This window comes from Cryptomeria japonica, chromosome 1 (genome assembly GCF_030272615.1).
Source record: "Cryptomeria japonica chromosome 1, Sugi_1.0, whole genome shotgun sequence".
NCBI lineage: Eukaryota > Viridiplantae > Streptophyta > Pinopsida > Cupressales > Cupressaceae > Cryptomeria > Cryptomeria japonica.
Window position 1 is genome coordinate 442,130,651 of NC_081405.1, and position 22,296 is coordinate 442,152,946.

Sequence of the window (22,296 nt, forward strand, 5' to 3'; positions counted from 1 at the left end):
TAACATATTCAAAAATACCAAAAAATCTAAAACCACTAGATCTTCTATTTGAATGATGGAATGCCATAAATTCACATCATGCATATGCATGTAGACTCAAATCTCCATCAATTTGCAACTTACAAGAGTCTGTAGACTTATAATTACTAATGTGAAATTGACAAATCCACACATGCAGCTTGTGTATCCATTCATGGGGGTCTAGAATAACATAGATCTACAAAATTCAACTATATGTAGCCATAGGGGCTAATAATCTAGAGATTTCTCACACAATCAATGGACAAAACCAAGAACCCACCATAACCAAACCTCGCGAGACTAGAGGAAAATCCCACACTACCGAACATTGATCTCTAAGTAAAAAAATAGTACATTTAAAAAATCCAAGATCCTCTGCCTTATCCATTATGTAGTGCTTGTAATGAATGTTTTCCTAAAAATAAGATCAACTAAAAAAAAAACTTGAACATGTATTAAAATCTTAAATAAGACAAAACTTTTTAGAGCTAAAACCATGGTTTTGATATCAAATGTTAAAAGAATATATTTGCAAACCACTAAAATAGATAACCTCAAGACCAAGCCTAGACGCGAAATTTCTAGATGGTTTCTACATTAACCCTACAAAGAGTGAAATATAAGTATCTAATATACAAAAAATAGTAGCATTCTAGCATGTAAGACAACACTAAAATGGCAAAAATGTGAGAAGAAGAATTAAACCATAGATAAGTGTGATGTAAATATAATATAAGAAAAATTGGATAACCTTAGCCTAAAAAACACATACCCCCAATTTTTTTTATTTTTTTTAAAACAATGAATGCTTTTGACTAGAGCTATGAACCTGTGAGGCCACTAATAGGGGACCTCATCCTCGACATTAACGCAACAACAATCGCCAAGACCCGTGAGCTCCCAATAGGAGACTTGACATAGGCCTTAACATTGTCAATTGACATTAATGCCGTTATCGTTGACAATCAACCTAGAGGGGATTTGAACCTTGGTGGCACCATTAACAATACCACAACTTAACCATCACATTACGAGATCAACCCCACACACTCCCAATGTATTATTAATTAGTAATATTACAATACATTCATGGGATTGTGTTAAAACAAACCCTTTAATATTGAAAGAAAACTAATAACATAACCCTACAAGAAATAATGCATAATATCTCCATCTTAAGAATTTACAATATAGACTTAAGGAGGATACAAAAACCACCAAAAGATAGTATCATAGGCCTAAAATTCTCAAAACTCCATGGAAAAAATTATGATGACCCACCATAAAAGAGTGGCCCCCAAATAGAGCATTATTCCTCTTAGACAATGTCTTTAGCTATTATGACAGTCCCTGTTAGTCCACAAAAGCACTAATTACATCTCTTACATATCTTTACACTTGACTAATAACAACCAATCAAAAGATGCTCTTACTAGTCCACTATGAAGCTCCTTCATCATTACTAATTAAAATAATAATTTTAAGCCCTCATAGAATAACAAAATATTTACACATGTCCATATTTTCACATAGGTATCTCATTTTTTCCACTCCATGATTCTTTAAAAGATGCATACACAATTGTACTACATTAGACTTTAGAAGGTGCAAGGTGAATAACACATCTAATCTTAGTACCATCACTTAGAGAACATCAAAATTGTTCATTGCATCATCAACATTATATCAAATAGACTAGATAAAGTGTATGGTTGCTTGATATGTCTTTGATACTTATTCATACTACTACTTTGGTTCAAGAAGATTGAAAAAAAATGAAATACTTATTTCATATCAAACTCCAATGATATTTGTAGATACCCACCACCATGTTGCAAATGTAGATTTAAATATTCAGGGTGAATAAGTTTTTCAAGGCCACCAATACATGAATCATTTACATATATAAATGATTAAATCTAAAAAAATGTAGACCGATTTTGTAGTCATGAAATTCAATCAAAACAAAATAAAAACTATCTTATAATTCGTCAATATAATATAATTCAAAATTTGATTACAATGTATCATATTAGATTACTAAACACAATCTACAATAAAAATTCTCTAAACTACATACGAAACTTAATTACTATTCTTTTTTACCATTAAAAAGCATATTTATATTTGAATTGCAATCTCAACACATATCTAGAATTGGTGGTTATAATTGTTTGATTTATTGTTTTATCTATTCCTAGAAATATTAAATGGGGTGGTTCTTATTCTCTCAGGTATCCACAAGTAGAGTCCTCAATGTTTTAAGAATTCGAATCCCAATTTAGGAATAACATTATTCTTCCTCGAGAGTTACAAATCACAAGATAGGCGTCTGCAATAAGGGGCAACAATAAAAGTTCCCACCCAAAATATTATTCTCATGGTAGTTCAATTTGAACACAAAAAAATTGTAGGAAATTGTACTATGATGTACTGGATTTAAGTTTTAGAGCCTTTGGGAATTACAAAATCTATAAATTGTCTGGTTCTATAATTCATCTTCTTATAATCTTTGGCTCCAACCAACTCAGATGAAGATCCATTAATGGTAGAATGTGAGATCCTTAGACGTTTCACAGACTCGACAAAGTTTCTGCAATAAAACATATATCAGAACCAGTTTTGAATTGTGAAGTTAAACATAATTAATATATAAGAGGAATGAAGGGCTTACTCCCATGGAGCATCGCCCAACAGCATCCAATCTCCATCCTTGTCCACGTAGGTCAATAAGTAATCAGATGCAGAATCTAGAAGCCGCCAATGGGTTGAATTTGAGTGCTTGTCTTTCACTGTATTTTTCTGTTTAGAGTGGAGTATAATGATGTGAGCGTGTTAAAAAAAAATGATCTTTTATTTCAATTTTTCAATTTTTTAGAAATAATAACAAGAGATAGAATTAAAGATTTGAACATGTTAACAAATATTACAGATAGAATCAAAAGTGTGAGCGTGTTAAAAAAAACTTACTTATGAACATCTTAACAAAATAAAAACTCTTACTAAAGAAAGTACTAAATGAAATAGTTTCTTTGGATAAATGTATTTAAGATATCAATACTAGTTTAGAAAGAGTTGTATAACAATTACATGAATTTGAAATAGTTGTATAACAAATTGCATGTGATTCTTGAAAAGGTGAAAGTATAGCAAATTGCATGAGATTTTTTAAAAGGTGAAAGCATAGCAAAGATAAACTATTTTAAATGAATGAGAGTTTCTTATAGATGGGGGGCTGTTGAAACATATCCTCCACTGTCAGGGGCAGACTGTTGTATTTGTCCTGTGCATTCAGATCTACTTTCCTACCAATGGGAATGCCATCCATGAACGTTATATCTTCAAGGTGAAATTACATTTCATCATGAACATTATAATTGCTTGTTCAATAATCTCCTAATTGTACAATGACACATTTTTTTCAGTGCCCTATGCCATTCAATTGCATTTAGAATTGCATCTAATTTGAAGGTGTTTTTTCAGTGCCCTATGCCATTCAATTGCATTTAGAATTGCATCTAATTTGAAGGTATCTTGCTCCAGAGGAGCCTTTTTTGTTCTCTTTACTTCTCTTTTCATGATCCCTCTTCCTTTATTTTTCCTCTTTGAGCTACCTTCTCCTTCACTTCATTTTCTTTTCTTTTCTCTTTTTCTCAACTCAAAACCCTTCACTTCTTCTTCTTCTTCATCATTATTGTTAACCACTTTTATCTTTTCCCTTTTTGTTTGTTGCTTCTTCCTGGATTTCTTCTTCTCAACTATCTTCTCCTTCTCAAGTTTGACAGTTGTAAATATCTTTCTACTTGGTGGAGTTTGTGTTGCTATATAAGGTGTAGGAAGAGTGGCAGTAGCAATAATAGCCCTTACAATTCTTCTAAGTGTAGGCGGTGATTGTGAGACATTCGTAGTAGTTCTAGATGCCTCAACAAAGCCCTTAGGTTGTAAATCAAATCTCTTCTCCAAATTTTCTTTCATCTTCTCAAACTTTTCATCCACCTTTTTCTTAATTTGACTATTGAATATTTCCTCATGGGTTGCAAACCTTTTTACATTAGGATCTATAAGTTTGCTAATTAGTAACTCAACATGAACAACCTATTCATCTCCATCTCCAGTAAGTTCATATGATAATGTAGGGAGGGATCCAAGAAGTCCTAGGCTCAACAACCTCCATATAGCAGTTATCCTTGTCAACCATAAAGGTGATCACCTCCTTATATCTTTCTACAACCTCAACTAGTATTTTATGGCTCATTTGCATTTCACCTTGAAAGGTTTTGAAGAAACTCCAATAAGCGCTTTCCCATTCGGAAAGCTATGCACATGATTTAATATTTGTGATGCTACAGATAAATTTGTTCTCCAGACAACATTCCCCCCACCAAGCAATTCATTCATGAAATATAGCATTAAATAGATGATTAAAGATCCATATCGGAATGGGTACTTTATCTCCTTGGTCTTTTGCAAATTATCCATCAATTGTTGTCTCAATAACTCACATAGGTCAAATATTTGCCTTCCCTGACCATTGGTACGCTGTATGTATGGCAGTAGCAGAAGCAGAACCTTCTCTGAAATCTTATAGAAAATGCCCATAGAGGCATACTAAACACTCAAATTAACAATGTTATCAATGGTAAGTGCCCTGTTATCAAACTGTGCTCTGATTAACCTAGAAACCACATCATTCTTCATAGATTTCAATGCAATGACATCTCCTGTAGAACAGGATCCTATCATTTCCCTAATTGCTTCCTTCGTTATCATGTAGGGCTAGTCTGACCAAATGAATTGTTCATGTATATGACTCAATACAATTATGATAATCTCCTCTTCATAGAACATGGGGAAATAACTCTAGACATCCAATTTATTTTCTTCTAGATGGATGCACTCTAGTTTCAACATGAACTCATCATCCAACAAATATTTGTCTATGAAATCTACCATTTTTGTGTGATTGTACTCTTCCATGCGAGCATGAATGTAAATTCAAACATCCTTAGTGTGAATAACGTTGATCAACATGTGAGAAAATGCCCTACTAATGTCGTTCATGATGGATTTGAATGGTCATTTCTTGAATGGGGGACTTGGCTTATCTGCAATGTCTATAACCCTAGGAGTATCCATTTTCAACTTCTCAACCTAGGGTTTGTAGAGACTACTGAGAAATACCTAGAAATCTGATGACTAGGTTTTGCACGAATGCACTTGCAAGTTCTCTTCGCTCCTTAGCTCCTTAATTGCTTTTGAATGCTTTGAATGAGGTAAAAAATGACCAAGTGTGGCCTCTATACTTCTCCCATCTGTTGCATTAATTCTTTATTAGGTGTTAGCAGCTTTTAACCCTTCTGGTATAAAACTGATCAATCAAACTCTCTGTAATCCTCCACAATGAAGTCATTTGATCTAGAAATAAAACCAAATGACTTAGCATCACTTCAGCAATATGCCCAAATCATCTTGACTGATATGCTGAAGATCTCAACATCTACACTTCATAAGGGGTCTGGAAAAATTTGCAAGCACAACTCTCCTTGAAATAATACCTTTTCAATTTAGTTTCTGGAAGAACCATCTGCACCATCCAACGATACATGTCCATCGTTCACCTCATTGTCTTTCTTTCCTTTTCACTTCTTAATCCATATCTTTTCCATCTCTTTCTTCATTTAAGCCGGATCAACCGTCTTTTTGTGGAATAGAAGACCTAATATTCTTTCGTATGCAAAATTTAGCAATATGTCCCTGTTTGTTGCAGTTATAACATGTAATGCCATGTTGCAGAACATTTGCACTCTCCTTCACATTAGATCTATAGTCAACAATCTTATGTTCAAACTTGTTGCATATATAACCATTGAAAGATTGAGCATTCCTAGCATTGTTCACATTCATGAAACCATTCCCCATCACTCTACTTTTGCATTCATTTGCTTTATGATCAAATTTGTTGCAAGTATAACACTGTCTATTAAATATAAATAAATACATGAAAAAATTGGACAACCTTAGCTTAAAAAGCCCACACACCCAATGCATTATTTATTAGTAATGTTACAATACATTCATAGAGTTGTTGTGTACAATACACTATTTAATATAAGAGTAAAACTAATAACATAACTATACAAGAAATAATGCATGATTTCTCCATCTCAAGAATTTAATATATAGACTTGAGGAGGATAGGAAAACCATTAAAAGACGGTATCATAGGCTTAAAATTCCCAAAATTCTATTGAAAATGTTCTCATTAACCCATCATAGAAGAGTGGCCCCCGAAATAGAGTATAACTCCTCTTATACAACATCTTTAGCTTTTATGACCTTAGGCATGTCATACATAACTACCAAGTAGTCCACAAAAGCACTAATTACATCTCTTACACACCTTTACACCTGATTAATAGCAACCCGTCAAAAGATGCTTTTACTAGTCCACTATGTAACTCCTTCATCATTTCTCATTATAATACTATTTTCAAGTCTTCATAGAAAAATAAAAGAATCATAAATGGCCATACCTTTACATAGGTGTCTCATTTTGTCCACTCCATGATTCTAAAGATGCATACACAATTGTACTATATTTGCCACACACCCAATTTATTATTTATTAGTAATGTTACAATGCATTCATAGAGTTGTTGTGTATAATACACTCTTTAATATTGGACATTATTCTAAAGATGCATACACAATTGTACTATTTTTGCCACACACCCAATGTATTATTTATTAGTAATGTTACAATGCATTCATAGAGTTGTTGTGTATAATACACTCTTTAATATTGGAGTAAAACTAATAACGTAACTATACAAAAAATAATGCATAATATCTCCATCTCAAGGATTTAAAGGATTTAATATATAGACTCAAGGATTTAAAGGATTTAATATATAGACTCAAGGAGGATAGGAAAACCACCAAAAGACAATATCATAGGCCTAAAATTCTCAAAATACTATTGAAAATGTTCTAATTAACCCATCATAGAAGAGTGGCCCCCAAAATAGAGCATAACTCCTCTTATACAATATCTTTAGCTTTTATGACCTCAGGCATCATACATAACTACCAATCAATCCACAAAAGCACTAATTACATCTCTTACATACTTTACACTTGATTAATCAAAATATGCCTTTACTAGTCCCCTATGTAGCTCCTCCATCATTTCTCATTATAATACTATTTCCAACTCTTCAAAGAAAAATAAAATAATCATATATGTCCATACCTTTACATCAGTGTCTCATTTTGTCCACTCCATGATTCTAAAGATGCATACACAATTGTACTATATTAATAATCATATATACAATTGTACCATATTAATAATCATATATGTCCATACCTTTACATAAGTGTCCATTTTGTCCACTCCATGATTCTAAAGATGCATACACAATTGTACTATATTTGATCTTAGGAGATGCAAGGTGAATAATACATCTAATCTTAGTATTATCACTTAGAGAACATCATAATAATTCGTTGCATCATCAAAATGATATCAATAGACTAGATAGAGTGTATGGACTAGATTTTGATATCAATAGACTGATAGAGTGTTTGGACTAGATAGAATGTATGGTTGCTTGGTAAGTCTTTGATCATTATTCATACTACTTTGGTTCAAAAAGATTGAAAACAATGAAATAATCATTTCATATCAAACTCCAACAATATTTGTAGATACCCACCACCATGTTGCAAATATAGATTTAAATATTCAAGGTGAATAAGTTTTTCCAAACCACCAATACATGAGTCATTTACATATATAAATGTTTTTAAATCTATAAACATGTATACCGATTTTGAAGTCGTGAAATTCAATCTAAATAATAACAAAAAAAATAAAAATTCTTATAGTTTGTCAATATAAATAAATTGAAATTTGATAACAAGCTATCATATTAGATCTCTATACAGAATCTACAATCTAGAATTGGTGGTTATAATTGTTTGATTAATTGTTTTATCTATCCCCCATATTTTATATGGGCTGGTTCTTATTCTCTCAAAGGTATCCACAAGAAGAGTCATCAATGTTTTAAGAATTCGAATCCCAATTTAGGAGTAACATTATTCCTTCTCGAGAGTTACAAATCACAAGATAGGCGTCTGCAATAAGGGGAAACAATAAAAGTTCCCACCCAAAATATTATTCTCATGGTAGCTCAATTTGAACAAAAAAAAATTGTAGGAAATTGTACTATGATATGCACTGGATTTAAATTTTAGAGCCTTTGGGCATTTACAAAATCTATAAATTGTCTGGTTCTATAATTCATCTTCTTATAATCTTTAGCTCCAACCAACTCAGATGAAGATCCATTAATGGTAGAATGTGAGATCCTTAGACGTTTCACAGACTTGACAAAATTTCTGCAGTAAAACATATATCAGAACCACTTTTGAATTGTGAAGTTAAACATGATTAATATATATGAGAGGAATGAAGGGCTTACTCCCATGGAGCATCGCCCAACAGCATCCAATCTCCATCCTTGTCCACGTAGGTCAATAAGTAATCAGATGCAGAATCCAGAAGCCGCCCATTGCGCTCATCTTTCACTGTCATACAGAAGAAACAATTAATATCTAGAATGGAGTATAATGATGTGAGTATGTTCTTTTATTTCAAAATCTTATGTTTCACAAGAAAGAGAATATGTAAACGTGTTAACAAAAATTCAGAATGTGGCTTTTAGTAGAATGAAAGAATGCAGGAGCATCAATTATTAAATGAAATGTGAGTGTGTTAATGAAAATTCGATAGAACATCTACTACTAAATCTATTATTAAATGAAAAAAAGAAAAATGAAAGTAAGAAATAGTTTTAATTTTAGATAATTTTGAGATATTTTTTTATAGATGTATTTAAGATATTTTTTTATAGATGTATTTAAGATATTTTTTTATAGATGTACTAATTTGAGACAGTTAGGTGAAAGAGGTTAAAGCAAAGCAAAGATCAGCAATCAGCTATTTGGAATGAATGAGAGTTTCTTACAGATGGGGGGCAGTTGAAACATATTCTCCAGTGTTAGGGCCAGACTGTTGTAGCTGTTATGTGCATTCAGATCTACTTTCCTGCCAATGGGCATGCCATCCATGACTACTTTTACAAAGTTTGAGCCCCTTTTACACTCCACAGAAGTGCCACTGGTTGTCTCTTCCACATTTTCATGGGGAGGGGACCTTTGCTGAGCATAAACTGCATTTTTTCTGCATGTTTGAAGAGGAGGCCACCCCACAGCTGGAGTCCTGAGAGAGGAATGAATGTTGCCCTGCACCTGCTCACAAGAAGGTTCACACAATTGGAGGCTAACAACTCTCCTCTTCCTCTCCTCCTCCCCACCAATTGTCTCACTGTTAACTCTCTTCAATCTGCCCTTAAACCACCCACCATTACCCATTTCACTTAGCTGCTTCTGTTCTGCAGATTCCTTCACTGGCCCAACAGACTCATTGCCAGAAACCCTAGGATAGCCCTTTCCTGCAGACCCATCAATCAAACAAGTCAGATCACAAGCCCATAAAAAAGGCAGGAAATGAGAAATTGAAATAAGACATACCCATATTTGCAGAAGGAGAAAGGCTCAAGCACAAGCTTAGATCTGCTTCGCTCACACTCTGGTGGGTTTCTGCACTTGCAGAGGAATGCACAGAGAGGTGAGAAGATACATCAGAAGTAGTCATTTTGAAAGAATTTTTGTGGAAGGAAGTTGAGAATGATACAGTTGGTGAGGAGTGGAGGAAGAGGAAGATATAGGAGAGAAGAATGGACAAGGCGACCAGAAAAGCAGATGGCAGCAGGCAAGAGCTGCAGGTGTTGATGTGGGGGCAGCCATGCGTTTTCATGAGAAGGCAATAAACAAATCCCAGGGTGGCTGGTTGCCTTGCCTTGGGAGTGGCCGACATGGACATTCGCACGGATGGGAAACAAGGGTCCCTCCCTTTCTTTCTTTGCAGCTCACAACTGCCTCCTTCCCACTTGCCCACATCACTCTCTCCCCATCTTGCCGGGAACTTTACTCATTTCCACATCCTAATCATACCTAAGTTCATATGAGATGTATGGAGACAAGAGAAGCCACATCTACTTTTACTCTCACCTAACATATTATGTTTTCATGTCATTGTGTGAAAAATCTTTCATATCTAAATTTTGTAATTTTGAATATGTAAAATTATTTGTTCTATGGTACATTTGATTCGGTTTTTTATTTTGCTTTTAAAAGATATGATGGATTGTAAGTATGATCTTGTCTTCTATTTTAAAAATTCCTTTTTCTCATGTCAACAGTTAGAGGATATGACCATTGCTCATTCGTACGTTCAAAACCTCCTATTTTTCATGTCAACATGTAGAAGATATGACCATTGTCCATCTATATGTGCACTAAAAAGTTGAAATAGTACATCTAGGGTTGTGTATTGAAAGACGTTGTCATTGGCTACTTTTAATAATTACAGCATCACATGTTGATCATATAGAATAGTAGAGTCGAAATATCTCATACATCGATCTTAACTGATATCAGTCACAATTTAATCTTTATGGGTATCTCACAAATTAAGCAACAATCAACATTCATTGACAACCTTACTATCAAAAGCTCATCATAAAGTCACATATTGAAATCCTAACTTGGATTAGACTCCACTAGCATTAGTCATCAACTAATCCAACTTCATTATTATATCTTATCTCCTTTTCATTATTGTGAAATTAATTTTGAGGCCTCACTATCATCAAGGAAGATTCATTCTCTCCTCTATACATTTTAGGCTTCGAGGAATGTTCTTTAGTACCACACTACTTTGTAGCCACAAAAATATATTAGAAGAGCATCCCCTATAGATACTTGCCTATTAATTAGCATAGATATTCCCTAATAGTTCACCAACTTTTTTTTCTTACTTTATCCACTCAAAACAATTAATGTTGACTAGTAATGTGTACAACTTTATTTACACAACAATCTTGTTATTTGAGGTAGCATATAAACAATATTAACACGTCATCACAGTGATGACAATAACAAAAATGTAAGACAATCAACAAAACAATGCATTTTACTGTGGAAATATCCTAAAAGGTAAAAATATGTAACATAAGAGAACAATTTGCTCCTTAAACTTCTATATTATAGTCATAAATACATTATACTAAGTTGAAGCCAACATATTCGCTTCAACATGACAAGTTAGATTGATAGACTATAGTGAAGTTTGCAACCTAAAAAATCTTGTTTCATATGATTTCTCTACATAATGAACATAATATGAAGATTACACTAAAAATTGCCCCTTCAACTTCCTACCTTATCCATTCTAATTGAAAATGTCACCTACCTTATCCATTCTAATTGAAAATGTCACTTGTAATAGTAAAACAATTTCAAACCATTGCTTATCTTTATTAGGTGAATTTAAAATTGGTGATTTCTATTAGAACCATGGTTTAGGAAGACATAGAACTAATGATTGCAAAATTGCCAAATAGATGGCTATGAAAACCATATGCATCAAAATGACATAATACACCAAGGTGGGAATACACAACTTCGTAAGGCAAAGCTAAAGAAAGTTGCTAGGTTTACTTGAATCTCAAATAAGGCATCCAAGATCAAGCCTTGGGGGATCATAAGAGAGATTCAAAATAAGGAACTCTCAATGAGACCTTGTGATGGCTAAGGAGTTTTCACGATAGAGTGTTAGATTGATTTTACATGTGTAGATAAAGATTCAATAGCTTTTGCAATATTACTATGTTATCTAAAAACGTTGCCAATTTGCCTACTAAGAGTTGGTTAACTAAGTGTAACAAGTTTGAGAACTCTATGAAATGTCCACAATATGTATAATTAAATGCAGTCCATTTGATTATTGGAGAGTTTGACTTCTTGTAATGTTTTTTTTAATGGTGAATCTAATTTTAATTACTGCAGTCAAGGATGGAGGGATCAAAATGGACTATCCAGTCATGCAATATAATTCAAAACAACGAAAGCAATTGGAAGATATGTGCAACTTTATTGATCCAAAATAAAAACAATACATGCCCACGGGCCTTCTCATGGGCAAATTACAATAGGCCCCATTGGCCACACATGCAGGCTCATAGGTCGTCACATGCTTATGAAATACTTACATGCATAATTGACTCCAAATTGTAATTCTCTAACTACTTGGTTCCCTTCTACTGAATTCAAAGAATGATCAAATGCAAGCTCCAAGCTTTAGAAGTGATTTGTGTCAATCTCAATTAGGTCCTAGTTTTAATGTCGACTCAAAGTAGATGATGAAGCAACAAAGGTTAATGTGAAGGGTTGTGGATCTATTTGGGGGATATACTGACCCAAATCTGTCATGTGATGAGTTGTAAAGATTCTACAAGGTACAAAAGAGTTCCACGCACTAGCTCTCATAGGTCCAAGTTTAGGCTATTTGACTGAGTTAACTTTTGGTGAAGAGATCTTCTAAAAAATAAGCCCACAACTACTACCACCACGATATGTTGTACTAACATCACCTATTTTTCCATGTTCCAATCCGTAGGGCGAGATCAATTGTTGTAGTATAATGCAGTAAGGTTTACCAAGATGCTTCTGCATTAGACCCTGAGGTTATTTGAAAAATGTGCCTCACACATTGCCAGCTCTAGAAATGATCCAAGTCATTCCAATTCAACTTCTAAGTTCCATGTCACGCCCTCCATTGGCTTGCCTTCCACTGGCTAGATACTTCGTATACTCTTTTTTCCAAGCATTGCGCTGAGATTGGCTATCCAAAATCTACTCTATCTGCTATGGTTGTTGTTGTGATAACTAGTCTTGAAGACGGGATTTGTGTTGCTCTCGTTAGACTGTACTCCATAAAATTGGTAGAGATCTGCAATGTTCAAGATTGATGATATGCCAATGCCCTCTAGTAACTCAACCTCATATGCATTTCTAGAATTAAATCTTTGAAAAATCTTACACAATCCAAACTTCTTCATCTTCGGCTTCTTGTAAGTGCTTGTTGGAAACCTCTCCTTTTGGAGATACACCATGACTTCACCCCCAGTGGAAAACTCTTTATGACATCTCTAAGCATCTACTTGGTCTTTGTATTTTTCATTCATAGTCTCCAGATGCTACTTGACTTGCTTGTAAATAGTCTCCATGTGATATGCAAATTATTCTGCTTTCACACTTGTTTTATCCTCTAAGATGTTGTCTATGAGTTTTGCAACTCCCTTAGGATGCAATCCAATAACAATCTCAAATGGTGTCTTCCATGTACTCTGGTTCACTGGATTATTGTATGCAAACTATTCTTGCAGCATAATTAAGTCCGAGTTCCTATCCTTGTCTCCTACCAAGAATCTGAGTAAGTTTCCCAAGATTATGTTCACCACCTTCATTTATACATCAATTTGGGGATGGAATGTGGAACTGAACTTTAGGCCTATCTTCATCATTTCCCACAATGCTCTCCAAAAATATTTGATAAACTTGGTATCCCAGTCTGAAATAATGCTCTGAGTTACTCCATACAACCTCATAATCTCTCAGAAGAAAAGATCAACAATATGCACTACATCACGAGTTTTTTTTATCTTGAAGAATGGGTTTACTACCACAAATATGGAATCATATCCTCTTTGGATCCTAGGCAATCCCAACACAAAATCCATGTTGATGTCCTCCTAAGGTCTTTTTGGAACTACAAGAGGTTGGTACAAGATGGTATTCAGATCGGTCCCATTAACTACTTGATGGGTCCTACATTCTTGAACAAACTTTCAAACATTCTTTTAAATTTGAGGCAAAAAATAATGCTTGCTTAACAAATCTATAAACATCAATGCCAAAGTGTCATGCTAGTCCTTTGGTATGCTTCTCCTTGATCAACTTCTCCTACATTGAGCTCATGGGAATGCACTGTTGGTTCTATTTGAACAACATATCATTTCAAATGAAGTAGTTTAGCCACTTGCTTTTGTCAATCATTATCAATTCTTTGTTTTCCTTCTAGGCCTCTACAAAGTTAGGGTTAGCCTAACAAGTGCTTCAACTCATCAAATCCCATCACTTCCATCCTCATCTTCTCATTCGTTTTTCTTCTCTTGCTTAGTGCATTTGCAAACTTATTTGACTTCCCACTTTGGTGTTTTAGGATAAAAGTATAGCTTTGCATGTGCCTTTGGTTTAATTTACTTTGACAATTCAAATACTGGAGATCTTGATGGTCAATATATAGCACAAACTCTTTTGGTAGGAAATGGTGTCTCTATTTCCTTAGGGATTGAATTATGCCATAGAAATATTGACCATAGACTAAGTATCTCCTTTGGGCATCATTCAACTTCTCACTAAAACATGTCATCGGTCTTCCTTCTTGACTTAAGACTAATCCTATTGCATTTTTCTTGGCATCGCATTCCACCTGAAAGACCTTATTGAAATCTAGTAAGGCTAATATTGGTTGCGTCATCACCTTTTGCTTCAATATCTCAAATCTCTTTTGTGCTCCGAATGTCCACTTAAACTCTTTTTAGTCTCCTCTTATGGTATTATTCATTGGTGTGCAAATGGTACTCAAATTTTTTATAAACTTCTAATAAAAACATGCCAAGCCATGAAAAGATCTCACCTTTCCAATGTCTATTGGTGTTGGTCATTCCTAAATTTCTCTCACCTTCTCTAGATCCATCTTCAATCCTTCCATTGAGATGGAAAACCCCAAATATACCTATTTTATCTTCATGAAACTGTACTTCTTTATGTTGATCAACAACTTCTCTTCTCTTAGTTGTTCGAACACTTGTCTGATATGCCATATACATTCTTCCCTCATCTTTCTAAAAATAATATTTTCATGAAGATAAACAATGAGGAACTTACCTAGGAACTCCTTCAACAACTCATTCATCAACTTGATGAATGTGTTTGGAACATTAGCTAGTCCAAAGGGCATGACTAGCCACTCATACAATTCTTCATTAGCATTGATTGTAGTTTTCCATTCAACCCCCTCCCAAATTCTTTTTTAATGATATCCAGTCTTGAGATCAATCTTGGTGAAGTATTTTGAGCCACTCAAACAATCCATGATGTCATTCATCCCTAACAAGGGAAAATTGTAATTGATAGTGATCTGGTTGATGGCTCTAGAGTTTGTACACATCCTCCATTTCCCATCCTTCTTTGGTGCCTAGACAAAAAGCATCCATAAGGGCTTAGTCTCTCCTAGATCAATCATTTCTTCATCAACTCCTGCACTTGCCTACTCAGCTCCACATTCTTTGTTGGTTTCATCCGATGTGCTGCTTTGTTTTTAAAACTAGTTTTGAATCGGTGGAAGTCCTTTAGGAATATTCCCTAACACAATGGCTTGATACCCCTTCAGTAACTCCGAGACCTCATTTTGCAGTAATTCTTATCCTTTTACAGTGACACCACCTCCTATATATTCATTTGTGCACTTCCTTAGAATGAGGGAAAAACACATATTTTCATGTCTTAGTCCATCCAAAAAATTTCTTCCATCCACCAAATAGATCTTGGCATTACCACATACCACCTTCTTTTGCTCTTCCTCTTAGGGGATAAATATATGTTTCTTCCCATTCAAGGTCACAATATAGGTGTTCTTTGTTCCATTATGCATGACCCTGCTATCATATTGTCAAGGTCTTCATAACAAAAAATGGTAGACATCCATTGGCATGCTGTCACATAACACTTAATCTTTGTATGATCCAATGTGAAATTTGGCTAGACATTTATTCACTCACTAGGATTTTGTGATTATCTTGAATCCAAGCGATCCGGTATGGGTTTAGATGTTTCAACCTTTTCAAATTTAGCTTTTTGGACCATCTCTTCTAAAACCAAGTTGTTTGTGCTATCATTGTTAATGATGAAATTACAACTCTTGCAACATGACTTGTACCTTATCTAGAACATGCTCTTTCTCTAGGTCAACTTATTCTTGGCCTCATTCTATAGTAGGGTTCTTCTCATGACCAATTAATCTCCCTTCTCTAGATGTCCCATAGATCTAGATGATCCATCTTATTCTTCCTTTGTGTATGCTGCTCTTTCTTCGGGGTCTCTTCACTTTATGGAACTTCCTTGGTGCCACTCAAAGCCACAGTATCTTGCTTCCCCACTTGAAACTGCAAGTTCCTTGAATGATCCCTAATCAAATCTTCCTGATTCCTCCAGTACCCATGATTGTAGTGGCAGTCATCATCTTCCCTCTTGCTGTAGTAGGAATCTTCTACGGGACTCTGTTCCTCTTTGTTGTAAGGATTTCTTCCTCTATTTTATTTTATGTTTGGCCTCCTTTCATTATATTTTGACCACTCTCCCAGAAACCTTTGGCTCTTTCTTCCCATTCCTTGCTTAGGCCTCCTAGCCAACTTTTCTTCCACCTTAAATGCATATTGGTAGGTTTTCTCCATGGTTGTCATCTAGATTTGAGTCAATTCCTCTTGAGTGCAAGTTTTAAGGATATTGATATACCACACCACCTTCTCCTTTTTTCACTATGGTCAGTTCTTATGATCATTTTATAGGACTCCTTTTGTGTACTCTATTATTTTCTCCCCTTGCCCCAAGTTTTAAAATCTCTTCGACAATTCCATCTCATAATCAGTTGGCATAAATTGATTATTCAGTTTCACCACCACCCTATCACATTTTGTGATTCACTCCTTTTTTATTTGATTTCTATCTAGTTAAACTTATTTCCACCAAATGATAGCATGACGCTTCAATTTGGTTTTTGCAAACCTCACTCTCTCCAAAATTTTAACTTCATATATTCAAAATATTCTTCCATCTAATTTATCTAGAGCCAATCAACTCCTCTAGATTCACACTACCAACATAACTAGGGATATCTATTCTTAGCAATTTATCAATCCTAGCAATAGCCTTCATCATCTTTGATAGGCTTATATTTTGTCTACTTTTCATAGCTTCACATCAGACTTTAGTTAATTTTTTATGACATCTATGCTAAATACTTTAGTATAAATTGAATTCTTATGATACCAAGGCTTCATATGAGCACTTTAATATGATTATCAAATGGATATATATATATATATATATATATATATATATATATATGTGATGTGATGTGGTTGGGAAATTGTCATGGTTTATGATGTTGTGCATTCTGACATGTTATGCAACATTCTGTTCAAATTGGAGGAAGTTGTTTCTATAGTCGATGTTGTGCAGCTTCCTACAGTTAAAGGTAGAACTAACTTTGAATTAGCTAAAGGTAGTTTGAGTACTCCAATATGTCGAAAGTGTCACCAATGTGTATAATTATTCAATGGAGGAACAAATTCTTGAGGAAATGCTATCCAATAATCTATTATTGTAGTGTTGTAAATTGTATCAGTATATAATTTCATCCTCACCTAGACCTCACCTTGGTGCTTTGGCTTTCAATGCCCAATGCCTATTTTGATTCTGCTCACACAACTTGCAATCTTGCATTTCCACCTTCTTCCTTGCCTTTTCTCCAAGTCAGAGTCTTGATTGTTAGGACTAGGGCATTGGGCACCCTGGTCCTAGCTCATGACCAGGGCATCCATGGCCCTGGTCCTCTCAATTAGGACCCATTTTTGGTCCTCATAATGGTCATCTTAGATGAACGAGAAATTTGATCTTGTGTCAGCCTACTCCGGAAACTCAATTAATTTTTGAGTAGTCAAGTATAAAAGGTCTACCCCTCTCATTTGAAACCTAACAAAAACTAAGCCGTCTAATGATCCTAATTACACTCTAGAAAATTCAATTCAAGTGAGCAATCAATCAAGCATTAATCAAAGAATTGGAGAAGAAGTAAATTCAAGTTCAAGCATTCAAGATGGCATCCATGATCAAATTTTTATGAATAAATTCTACAAGAAATCCTAAAACCCTTGCATGAGGATCCAAACAAAACTTCATCAAGGTATACATTTCAAGTACACACATTTTATTTCAGATCTAGCCTTTCCCTCAAAAGGAAAGAATCTTGCTACAATTTCCATTTCAATTACTATTTCAATTTTAAGGTTAGTTCCTAAACCAGGGTTTGATCGATGAAAAATTCCTATCCACAACATTTTCTCTCTCTTTCTATCTACAAAAAATTGGCTCAAGAGTTGTACTCAGGGATTTCGATAGAGTTGATGATGATGAACAGGTTCAACTTTCGATGGAGCGAAATTCAGAGGACCAGGGAAAATCTGTACTACTTGGCCCCAAAAATCATCTTGAACTTCTGGGAACAGGTTTTGACTCTATTATTTTGCCTAGATCTTTGATCGTAGCTCTATTGGATATCTTTAATAGTATGTTTTCGTTAGTTTACTTCAAATTCTCAAGTATTTACCCTAAATTAAAACAATACATTTTCAATTACATTTTCCACTCAAACAAAAGGGGAAAAGGGACTACAATCAACATCCAACCCTTTGCTTAATAGAACTGAGGTTGGATCTATTATATTTATCCTCCTTTCAATGTTTTGGAGGTGAAAGCTAGGTTATTTCCTAGTTTACAAAGCATAACTCGTGAAACCCTAATTTGTTCACTACAATATAGTTATGTTGTTTGAAGTGGGCATTTATATCTTGGCATGGTTATGAGTCTAATTCCTACTAGGAATCTTAGATACTTTATGCTTTCTTTACATGTTCAATAAATATCTCCCTATATCTAGGGATCGAGCATTAGTTAGTTGTAGAATGATTCATTGGATTGGAGGTTATATATGAGTCCTATTGCAACCTGCAAAGGTCAACAATATTGTGAATGCTGTAACATCTCCTTTCTAGATATCAATTTATAATAAAATGCATGTATGTCTGTTGCATATGAATAAAAATGCATCTGCGGAATTAGTCCTTTGATTTTTTCATCTACTAAAAGAGTTTTTTACCTCAAGGGACCACTTTGAAGTTTCATTTATGTATTTTAATTAGATCTTTTTTAGTCTAGTTTATTGTTAGATTTCATACAATGATTATGTAGCATTTAATTCATTACAAATATCCTGTAGTAGTTGTAGATCGAGAAAAGATTCATGTTAAATGTTAATCAAAACCAATAGCATAATTTGAAAGAAAACCACAAACTTATTAAAAACTATGCTAACATATTCTAATCCTACCAATAGAGACGCTGAAACAAATTACAAAAACATCATGCAAGTATTACCTACTCCTTCAACATGTCTTTCTTTCTCCTCTAATTAATGTTGTTCTCATTGTGCATGTGCAAATATGGATGAAAACAAGGTGAATGCAAGGATGACTCGAAAGTGTGATTTATTTTAAGATGATTCAAAATTTAGACAAAATCATGATATGCTAAAAGTGGATTGCTAGCTAAATTGACAAAATGAAAATACTCGAAAATTAGATTAATGCTAGACAAACTAACATAATGATGACAAGAAAAATTGATGTATTGACAATTTGACATAATGAAAGTACTTGAAAGTTAATTGATTTGATTGAAACAAAGGTCTCAATTTATAGAAAATCGAAGACCTGACAGATGGACAAGATCAAAAAGATTTTTTGATTGGGTGGATGGACCTGAATAAACCCACGACAAAGCTACCATTTGAGGAAAGGTTAAGGAGATGAGGAAAAAGCATAGAAAAAGCAAAAAGAAGATTTTCCGAGGATGCATACCTTATTTTCAAATTTAAAATTAAGATATAATGAGATATTTCTAAAAAGTTGGATTTTCAAATATCAAGGAAAATCTCTTAAATATTCACAATATTATTGCCATTTTAAAAAATTAGGAGGATAAATAGGATAAATAATTAAATAAATAAAGATATTTATTCAATTATGACATTATTCAGCTCCATTAAGATGTTTTGAGACATTCTTTGTACAGTCCTTCATTCTTCGTCTCGGGTTTTGGTATTCTTTTGGTCCTTACAAGTATTTCAATTTAGGTTTTGATGATGGTTACAATTTGGGGTTACGGGAAAGGAGAGTGAAGGTTTGACTCGATGGATTTATGGATATAATCAAAGCAGTGTAACATCAACATGGTGGGTTCTTTTTGACATTGACATAGAACCTTGGGATCACATGTTGTAGTCTGGATCAATCTAGTGACGTTGATGTTGTCTAGGCACAACTTGAGGACACACAATTGTTGGGAAGGGAGGACTATAATGTCCCCATTTTAGGGTTCTCTTGCATTGCAGTGGGCTCTAACCCTCTCGGTGGAGGTTTGCTCTAACCCTCTATGAACATTTAAATTATGGGAGATAGAAATGATATATAAATAAATTAAATAACTTATTCAATTATGAGAGATAAAAATGAACATTTAACTAAATAATTAAGATTATTTAATTAAAGTGTGAAATTCAAAATTAATTAAATAATAAAATCATTTAATTAATATTAAAGGGGATGGTTAAATGATGAAATATTTAAAAGAAGAATAATTAGTAAAAAGGAAGGTATAGCTTCTTCAATTATGAATGTTTATTTGGATTGTGAATGTTCATTTGGATTGTGCCAGCATTGGGTATTTGAATGAATGGTTCATAGTATGAAAATATTTAATTACCTTTGGAGATCGCACCAGTGTTGTGTAGTTTTTATGTAAAATTAGTAAAAAGGAAGGTATAGCTTATTCAATTATGAATGTTCATTTGGATTGTGCCAGCATTGGGTATTTGAATGAATGGTTCGTAGTATGAAAATATTTAATTACCTTTGGAGATCACACCATTACAAGTTTGATTGTGAATGTTCATTTGGATTGTGCCAGCATTGGGTATTTGAATGAATGAATCGTATTATGAAAATCTTTAATTACCTTTGGAGATCGCACCAGTGTTGTGTATTTCAAAAGAAGGATGATAAGGCAAAGGGTAAGTCCACTTTCCACTTGATCAAGAGACACTTAATGACTCAACAAATAGGAGATCCCTGTTAACAAAGTTGATCTGTAAAACTAGTTGGGAGACAGGGGTGCTTTAATGGTGCTTTAATAGGAGGTCATCAGTTCAAGTCCTAGATAGTCCATGGAAAATTAACTGCTATCATAAATCATAAATCAAAATATTATAACTGCCTCAGAAAATTAGATATCCTAAGTTGAAGTCTTGACCTACTTTGTTCCACTAGTTTAAATAAATTATTCAATTATGGGAGATAGAAATGAACATTTAACTAAATAATTAAGATTATTTAATTAAAGTGTGACAGGACCAGAAAGGAAGCAAAGACTCTAATTGAGATAGGGGTTTAGGTCAAAAAAATTAGGAGAAAAGGTTAATTTGTCGACAATGACACTAGGATTCCAACATCATGAACGGAAGTGAAATCATATTTAAGATGCAAAAGATACAAGATCGAGAAGGTGAAAAGGACCATGACTAGTGCAAAAGGAAGGGCATGCATGTCCATCTAGGTAGACAAGAGGCGTATAAAAAAGGGGCGGGAGGGTGAAGAGAGCTCAGTTTAACTCTCATTTTTCGAAGAATTGGAGCTCTAGAAGGAAGGGAAAGTTAGCAGGATGGTGCAAATTTTGAGGGAGAATCATCATGGTGAGCATGTGTGGACCTATTAGCGATCGGAGGGCGTAGGACTAGTGATATGTACCCCAACTCCTACTTGTAAATTTGAGTTTTAAGCACACTTTTCTAGGCTTAATTTCCTTGATTTTGATTCATGTTGGGGGGCTTGAATTAGGACTTGCACAGTTGGATGCACTAACTATGCAGTTGGCTTAATTTAGTGCACTTGGTTGGTAGAGATGTGCAATTGGGTGATGAAACTGCATAGTTAGTTAGGAAAACTATGCAATTGGTCAAGCAAACTGCATAGTTGGTTAAGGAGACTACACAATTGATTAAACCAACATGCATTTAAATGGTGTCCTAGGTTTAGGGTTTGATTGGTGATAGACTTGGTTGACCTAGGGTTTGACTTAGGGTTAAGATTTGATTGGATTAGGATTGATCAATCAGGTGCCCGATTAGGGGACCAAATTAGGGTTTTCCACTAGGGTTAAATTAATTAGTACTTGGACAAAGCTGATTTGCCCCATTGAATTGTAGGTTGATCTTCCAACTTTATAGACACGTGTGAGTTGGCCTCCCTCTCTAGCACTACGTCATTAGTTACAAAGATGTGAGAAAGATTATCTATTACATTTGGGATTATATCACATCACATTCATGCTGGAGATAAGGGCAAATAG

At 34.2% G+C, this 22,296-nt stretch overlaps 2 protein-coding genes across 2 annotated transcripts; both read right to left on the reverse strand.

Annotated features, from left to right (window-relative positions):
- Positions 1-2,460: 2,460 nt before the first annotated feature.
- On the reverse strand, positions 2,461-3,349 carry LOC131065990 (auxin-responsive protein IAA13-like). The gene is made up of 4 exons (XM_058000651.1): positions 3,258-3,349; positions 3,008-3,023; positions 2,696-2,823; positions 2,461-2,614 (listed from the first exon to the last, which is right to left on the reverse strand). Exons 1-4 carry the CDS (start codon positions 3,347-3,349, stop codon positions 2,461-2,463), a joined length of 390 nt encoding a protein of 129 aa, XP_057856634.1.
- A 4,813-nt stretch (positions 3,350-8,162) lies between these two features.
- LOC131064722 (auxin-responsive protein IAA11) lies at positions 8,163-10,035 on the reverse strand. Its single transcript, XM_057998975.2, has 4 exons — positions 9,622-10,035; positions 9,057-9,542; positions 8,511-8,616; positions 8,163-8,427 (listed from the first exon to the last, which is right to left on the reverse strand). The coding sequence occupies exons 1-4, from the start codon at positions 9,971-9,973 to the stop codon at positions 8,280-8,282; spliced, it is 1,092 nt and encodes a 363-aa protein (XP_057854958.1). The 5' UTR covers positions 9,974-10,035; the 3' UTR covers positions 8,163-8,279.
- Between the last annotated feature and the right edge of the window lie 12,261 nt (positions 10,036-22,296).

Coding starts and splice junctions, on each gene's coding strand:
- LOC131064722 (XM_057998975.2), bottom strand. CDS start 9,973: ATGTCCATGTCGGCCACTCCCAAGGCAAGGCAACCAGCCACCCTGGGA. Junction 9,543..9,621: donor TTCTCCTTCTGCAAATATGG/GTATGTCTTATT, acceptor ATGGGTCTGCAG/GAAAGGGCTATCCTAGGGTT. Junction 8,617..9,056: donor GTTTCAACTGCCCCCCATCT/GTAAGAAACTCT, acceptor TCTGTATGACAG/TGAAAGATGAGCGCAATGGG.
- LOC131065990 (XM_058000651.1), bottom strand. CDS start 3,349: ATGGATGGCATTCCCATTGGTAGGAAAGTAGATCTGAATGCACAGGAC. Junction 2,615..2,695: donor TTGGGCGATGCTCCATGGGA/GTAAGCCCTTCA, acceptor GTTTTATTGCAG/AAACTTTGTCGAGTCTGTGA.